Source organism: Austrofundulus limnaeus, unplaced genomic scaffold (genome assembly GCF_001266775.1).
Source record: "Austrofundulus limnaeus strain Quisiro unplaced genomic scaffold, Austrofundulus_limnaeus-1.0 Scaffold238, whole genome shotgun sequence".
NCBI lineage: Eukaryota > Metazoa > Chordata > Actinopteri > Cyprinodontiformes > Rivulidae > Austrofundulus > Austrofundulus limnaeus.
This window is the reverse complement of record NW_013952640.1, coordinates 831,268-839,276: the sequence shown is the minus strand read 5'-3', so window position 1 is coordinate 839,276 and position 8,009 is coordinate 831,268. Positions and strand designations below refer to the sequence as shown.

Here is an 8,009-nt window from a genome sequence, read left to right as displayed (position 1 = left end):
GACTTAAGCGTTATTTGAGTTGTCCGAGACAACCTATTTTCGTTTTAGACAACCAGATCCCACCTCCTGGTTGTCCGGTGGCCAACCAAGGAAAAAAAGATATAAATTAAAGTTCTCGTCAGCAACGGTTGACCGTCATTTGCAAAAATGAAAGGAGAAAAAAATACTTCTTAAAGCCAGCCAGATTTTAAGCTGACAGTTCTTTCAACATTTTACAGCATTTCATAAGTTACAAAGTACTCTCGCGTGTCCTTTTGGAGAATACTACAACAACGTAAGCTCCAATTATAAACACCTCCAACACCGCTGATGACAGCGCGCCAGTACCCAAAGTGTGACTATAACCGAGTCTTCAGGGCAGGTGTTCACTCTCAGGGATACTGTCAGTGTTTCACGAAATATTATATACACAGTACAGCCCAAAAGTTAGGACACAACTTCTCATTCAAAGAATTCTCTTTATTTTCATGACTATGAAAATTGTAGATTCACATTGAAGGAATCAAAACTATGAATTAACACGTGGAATTATATACTAAACAAAAAAATGTGAAACAACTGAAAATATGTCTTATATTCTAGGTTCTTCAAAGTAGCCACATTTTGCTTTGATTACTGCTTCGTACACTCTTGGCATTCTCTTGATGAGCTTCAAGAAGTAGTCACCTGAAATGGTTTTCACTTCACAGATGTGCCCTGTCAGGTTTAATAAGTGGGATTTTTTGCCTTATAAATGGGGTTGGGACCATCAGTTGTGTTCTGCAGAAGGTGGATACAGTACACAGATGATAGTCCTACTGAATGTTAGAATTTGTATAATGGCAAGAAAAAAGCAGCTAAGTAAAGAAAAACGAGTGGCCATCATTACTTTAAGAAATGAAGGTTAGTCAGTCCGAAAAATTGGGAAAACTTTGAAAGTGTCCCCAAGTGCAGTCTCAAAAACCATCAAGCCCTACAAACTGGCTCACATGAGGACTACCCCAGGAAAGGAAGACCAAGAGTCACCTCTGCTGCAGAAGATAAGTTCATCTGAGTCACCAGCCTCAGAAATCGCAGGTTAACTGCAGCTCAGATTAGAGAGCAGGTCAATGCCACACAGAGTTCTAGCAGCAGACACATCTCTAGAATAACTTTTAAGAGGAGACTGTGTGAATCAGGCCTTCATGGTAAAATAGCTGCTAGGAAACTACTGCTAATGACAGGCAACAAGCAGAAGAGACTTGTTTGGGCTAAAGGACAAAAGGAATGGACATTAGACCAGTGGAAATCTGTGCTTTGGTCTGATGAGTCCAAATTTGAGATCTTTGGTTCCAACCACCGTGTCTTTGTGCGACGCAGAAAAGGTGAACGGATGGACTCTACATGCCTGGTTCCCACCGTGAAGCATGGAAGAGGAGGTGTGATGGTGTGGGGTTGCTTTGCTGGTGACACTGTTGAGGATTTATTCAAAATTGAGGGCATACTGAACCAGCATGGCTACCACAGCATCTTGCAGCGGCATGCTATTCCATCCGGTTTGCGTTTAGTTGGACCATCATTTATTTTTCAACAGGACAATTACATCAAACACAAGGGCCACGGCTTAAAGAGCTCCGGCCAGGGGCTGGATTTCCGGCTTTTTGAACGAGGCGATTGAACTAAACCAGGGGTGTCAAACTCATTTTCACCGAGGGCCACATGAGCGTTAAGGTGGCCCTCGAAGGGCCACTTGTAATTAACTTTGATGTTTCATGTTTAACTTCGACTAAACAGAGTTTTAACACGTCCTCTTTTAAACACTGATAAGAACTAAGTGTATGACTGACTAAATCTGTAATAAATACAGAAATATTATTAAAAGTAAAACAAAAAAGTTTTACTCACTGATGAGTTTCTAGTGAGTAGCTGCATTATGGCAGATTTAGTTTATGTTTGATGGTGACTTTAAAGCAGCTTATACATTACTATTGTGTTGTCCAACTAAACTGCTCAAGCCAACGACTCAGGGACAGGAATTTTATTTATTTATTTTTATTTCGTTTATTTTTATTAAATTATTTTTTTTGCATTTAACCATAAATTTAAAGTTTACCATTGATATTAGAAACAAATTTCATGTTAAGTAAAAAAAAATTTCTTTTTTTTTCTTCGTTTTTTGGGAAGGGACTCTACACAGCACGGGCCTTGTGTTTGACACGTGGACTAAACGGTCCACCTCCACCTCAGCCAATCTTAGCGTGTCGGCACACTTTGACATAGTTTTTTAAAAATGCCATAAGTTCTCAAATAATTGCGTGATCTGAAAAATTCAAACAGTGCCTGAAAGCCAGCGATCTAGGCTTTTCGCTGAAACATGGGGTTTTTCCGGTAATATCATATGACTAGCTGGAGCAGGCCCGGGAAGAAACCTGCTTTGAAACCTGCTCATCCACAGACGCTTGGTGCAGAGTGTAGCAGAAAGTTACGACAGACAGCATGTTTTTTTCAGAGTGTTTTTCAGCATATGGTACTGGCAAACTTCAAATAATTGAAGGAAGGATGAATGGAAAATGTACAGAGACATTCTTGATAAAAATCTGCTTCCATATACCAGGATGATGAAGATGAAACGTGGCTGGACATTTCAGCAATGACCCCAAATACAAAGCCAAGGAAACTCTCAACTGGTTTCAAAGAAAGAAAATAAAGCTGCTGGAATGGTCCAGCCAATCACCTGACTTGAATCCAATAGAAAATCTATGGAAAGAACTAAAGATCAGAGTTCATAGAAGAGGCACAGGAAACCTTCAAGATTTGAAGACTGTTTGTGTGGAAGAATGGGCCAAAATCACACCTGAGCAATGCATGCGACTAGTTTCTCCACACAGGAGGCGTCTTGAAGCTGTCATTGCCAACAAAGGCTTTTGTACAAAGTATTAGATAAATTTCAGTATACGTGTTCAATACTTTTTCYCTGTGCCATTCCACATTATTACAAATAACTTCATTTCTGGACATTTATGKTTTRATTTCTTTGTATGHATGGATCACTTGGGTTGTTACCRACATCTGGTGAAAATTTCATGTCATTAGCACCTCTAGTAATATATGTACTGAGAAAAATGGTGACGTGTTCAATACTTATTTTACCCACTGTAATTGACTTACAGACAAGACTTCAAACCGTATGAACAGTCCCTCAAACACAAACATGCCGACTCGGTTCTTAAAAAAATAAAGCAAATCAAAGTGGCTCATGAGTGGTTACCTGGTGCCATCTGAAATCTCCTAAAGTGTGGCTGAGTAATAAAGTGAATGTGAGAAAAGCATCAGTGTTGGTAATGGGGCTGCTCATTGCTAATAGGAAGCAGAGTTGTTTCTCTCTGTTTCAGGCTGTGGGTGGGAACAGAGCTATTTGTAGGACTGTTTATACTTCAACATTGCAGTCTAATAGAAAAAAACTAAACAAAAAACAAAGAATCATGCCTCAGTACCTGATTTGACTTGACAAGTGAGATCCACATTTTTTTAATTGGCTCTGTAGTATTATTTGATGCTTAAAGCTCAAACTGACCCTTTTTAAATAGAATAATGTGAGCTGTCGAAAACTTTAGATACAGCTGCAAGTCTTGACAGATGTAGAGTAGCAATTTAATTTAAGGTAAATAAAATAGTGGAAAACTACTCATTCATACTCAATTCGTGGCTCATTGCAAAGTGTTCCAAGCCTCACAGTGTCAGCTGTGTGACTAGTAAAACAAACAAGTGTTTTATTTCTTCCTTTAAATGACATATAGATTTCTGTAGTCTCACTTTAATCAGAAACTTACCACTCTGTATACACAATCTTAATGACCTTAAACCCTGTGTGATTTTTTTTTCTCACTGCCTCATTTTACCCACGCAAAGGACTGTGATTGGATGAAGAGTTCAATTTAATTTGTTTCTGTTTGTTTTCTTGAAGGTACGATGAGGCCAACAAGCACTATGATGCCATTCTCCAAGAAGACCCCACCAATACGGTAAGACTGAGAAAGAAAAGAAAAAGTCTCTGCTTAGCATCACAGTTTACTTCATTTTGTGGTCACAACTTTTTGAAGGGCTTTAAATCTGTCAAGACACTTTGGTGTTAGTAGAGTTTAGTAAGTTAAATTCACCTAGCCTTTCTGGACTCAAATACGGTACTGATCGGTCTATTCTCACGTCTTAAAACGGTTAAAGGGAGGGGGCTGGGTGGTAGGGAGTGATTCATGATCTTAGTCGGTGTTAGATATGTGGAAGTCAAATGTTAATGAAGGTTTGGTCTTTGAAGATGGTGATTTATTGGATCTTTCAGACTCCCAGAGCTCCTGTTCCACCATCCCTTTTGCCTCTATTGGCTTCATGTGCTAAGTCTGGTTTGTGGTAACTTGGTAACGTAGAAAATTGTGATAATCTTGACATCTCTGAATTTTCTTTTTTCTTTTTTTTATTATTCATTTGCTGTGAAAAGACCTAATTGCTTAAATGGTCCTCCTCCAGTCCACATCCCAGTCCTTAAACTTATTGTACCTGCTGAGAATTGTTTTCCTAAGTTGTGCGTAGTGCTGCAAAAATTTATTTTTGAGTTATATATATACTCCATAACTTGATTTGTTTTGGCCACATGTCTCCAAGAACCTTTCTACAAGTTACTTTTTCCTGCTGACACATGGATTGGTTTAGTGTTTTCAGTATTTTTTTCTCAGCTTGAACTCAACATAGGCGTTTGTACTTTGGACATCATGCAAACATTTGTCACACTGTCAGATATGTAAATGCATGTATTTAGTGTGTAGAACAAAAAACAAGCTTTCAAAATAAAAACAATTTTCTGCTTTCTACACCATTAACATTACTTTTTGTAGCAGAGAAAAATGTTTTTTTTTTTCTGTATCTAAAAATGTTTCATTACAGTAGTGTTCTCAAGTTGGGGTCGATACCCCACTGTGGGACATGTGGCATCAAGCTGGGGTTCCTGAGATGATTTCCAGAAATTAAGGTCAATTTAAGAGGACTGCTGATAACATATTTTTCTCATAATTGATGGAATTTTAAAAAAATAGTGTAATTTTTGTTGAGGTTGTTTGTATTGTCTTTGCTTAATTGCCCTATTAGCAATATTTGTTTTAACCAAAGGTGCAAGTTACAAGTACCACTGTTGTTACTTTGTTACATTACTTTACACCATGGTGTCTCATTTTCACTTTCCTTAAGTAAATTTTTAGTTTTTGTTGTAGTTCAAAGTCGGTTGTCTGAAAATTTGATGCGCAACAAAATCTAGCTGACCATCCATTCATTGTTTTGACAAAGGGTGTTGTAAATTCATCTAATCCCATGGTACCTCCCAGACATGGCACAGATCTGCGCGGACAACTTCGGAAAGGGAATGGTCCATTTCCTGGTCTTTGCATACTGAAGACTGCTACCCTTTTAAGTCTAGGCTGTCAATCAAACCTGGGACTGGGAATGGAACAAAATACACAAATAAGTTTCCTGTGCCTGGGATGTTGACTTTACACCTTTTTCCCCACAAACCTTTTCCTAAATGCGAACATTAGTAGAGTGTGGTGTAAATATAATGGCATCATTTAGGTCACCTGTCATGGGGTAAGACAGTTTCCTCCCTGAATGCTCTCTGCGTAGCAGGAGATTGGGCTGGAGATGGGCCTGAGAAATGGCGGAAAATTGGCAACCATGAGTAAGACTTGCGATGCATCTCTGCATGTGAAACAGAGATTGGAAAGTGAGCTGTCGTAATTACATACTGTGGAATAGATGTGGTACACATTAACCAAAATTGTTGAATCAACAAAAAATTGAAGTACTTTTTTTTGCCATAGAGCATTCCAAAAAGTGTTTCAGTCTCTTAGCTCTTCCATAGTTCTTGCTATGTTCCAATACCTACATCAGTGTACTGGCAAATTTCTTGTCTGCGTATATATAAAAAAGTTTTCAACACTTTTTGATTCATTTTCTTTGAGCATTTTAAAATTGTTTGTGCCCACAACATTTGAAAACAAAGATGTGGTAGGTATTTATTTAACTTTGTGTGAAACCACTCCCTATTAATGTTAACCTTTCTGCTGCTTCTAGGTCAAAATGACCCAGAAGCAGCAGTATTAAATGTATTAAAATTCAGGGGTCATTTTGACCCAAGGATAGCAGGAGGGTTAAGTTTTAAATAAGTCTTTCAGATCTCTTGATGTTGATTCATAAACAAATACAGTTACAGCTTCATTTGTTGACTAAATGTTTATTTGTGTGGATCAAACTTGGTTTGAAATGTAAAGCCTCAATTCAGCCAGCAGTATCAAGTTTTCTTTTGGAATAATAGCCTTTTTATGTATTTTTTTTAACAAAAAGTAGCTTTTTAACTGGTAAAGATTTAAAACTACGGCAGAAGGAAAAATATGGTTCTGTTAAGCTTGGGTTATATATATACTTCAAAATGACGTTAGAAAGTGGGTCGGTGATTGCGTCATTTTGGATGTCTTTTTCCTGACTGAGTAAACGAGCTGACGATGCTGACCATAAATTATAATAATTCCTCCCTCTGCCCTCCCACAGCTCATATAAGTATATAAAAAACAATATTAATGGCTGGATATTGTGGTTTTATTTAATTCAATGATCAGTGTTGTGTTAGGTGAAGAGTCTGCGGAGGAAAAACTTTTTTTGTTAACGTGGTGATGAAAAAAAAGACAGGAACATCAGCTGCGTGCTCGTGTTTAATATGATCAAACCAGCTGCTCTTCTAGCTCTTTTAACAACAGGCTTCAGACAAAAAATCATTTTAAATAAAATAACCTACTGAAGGAAGAGCTGCCTCAGCGCTGAGGAGCTGGACCATCCATCCATCCATCCATCCATCCATTTTCTGTACACGCTTCTTCCTTTTCAGGGTTGCATGGGTCACTGGTGCCCATATCCAGCAGTCACAGTGCCAGGGGCGGGGTACACCTGGACAGGTCGCAAGTCCATCACAGGGAGCTGGACCACTGCTTTGCTTTTGAACAAACACACCCACAAAGTTCTAACCAATCACATGCTTGGAGACGCAAGATCCACTTTGCAGAGTTCTGACTGGGGGCATTATACACGATGGCTGTCACTGGGAGATAGCAGCAGGAGAAGAGACGGAAGTTACGCAATGTTTTGTCACTCAGCAGGGGGAACAAGACATGCAACTCGAAGCATAAACCAGCCTTTATATGGTCACATATGATTTATTCTTTGAGCTGTTTTTGGTTGTTCACACGTTTTATAAACACCATAGTGTTTCACATTGTTGATATATGATGTTTTGTTTTGTTTTGTTTCCTCATCTTCCCTTGTGTGGTTTTTAGTTTTTCTTTTAAGTGTTGCGCCTCCTCATGGTGTCTTCATGAAGATGATCCTTGTTCTGTGCAGGATCTGTGGCTGCATGACCCAGAGCACCTGTTCTCCTTTATTTGTTATGTTCTGACTTCTTCTGAATGGGTGTTCTGAACTGTAATTTCATTGTGCTCTGTACAATGACAATAAAGGTCTGTCTAGTCTAGTCTAACCCTAATCCTAATCTAATCTAATCTAATCTAATTTAATATAATCCAGTTTCACAATAGTTTGTGTTGTGCACATGTGAATCTGCCGTCCTGTAACCTGCTGAATGACTTTAGAGCTGCTGTTTGGAGTTTAAGGTCATCTCAACTCTGTCACTATCTCCTTTCATTGCCCCAGAGCCGGCTCTTGGCATAGGCGAACTAGGTCGTTGCCTAGACAGCCATCTGCTGGAGGGGGTGCTGAACTGCAGAAGAAAAAAAAGTAATTATTTGTAATCCCTTGTTGTAACTCTGCTCAGCGCCCTTTTCACTTAGCATTGTCCTAAAAACTATAATGAAGTAAGACTTGAAAAAATCTGTGAGATTGCCCTATACGTCCATATACCTGCAAAATGATGTAAAATCCTTACAACTTAAGGACAATCCGTACAAGTTGACATGTATGTTATTTATTTGCTTTCTGGGAAAGCAAATAAATCTAAGTTTGCC

General features: G+C 38.6%; 1 protein-coding gene across 1 annotated transcript in view; it reads left to right on the top strand.

Annotated features, from left to right (window-relative positions):
• The window catches only part of emc2 (ER membrane protein complex subunit 2), a gene marked incomplete in the record, with an annotated part of 47,778 nt that overhangs the window by 12,244 nt on the left and 27,525 nt on the right, over positions 1-8,009 (top strand). The window contains 1 exon segment of the mRNA XM_014020054.1: positions 3,923-3,980. Within this exon segment, the coding sequence (XP_013875508.1) occupies positions 3,923-3,980 (58 nt within the window).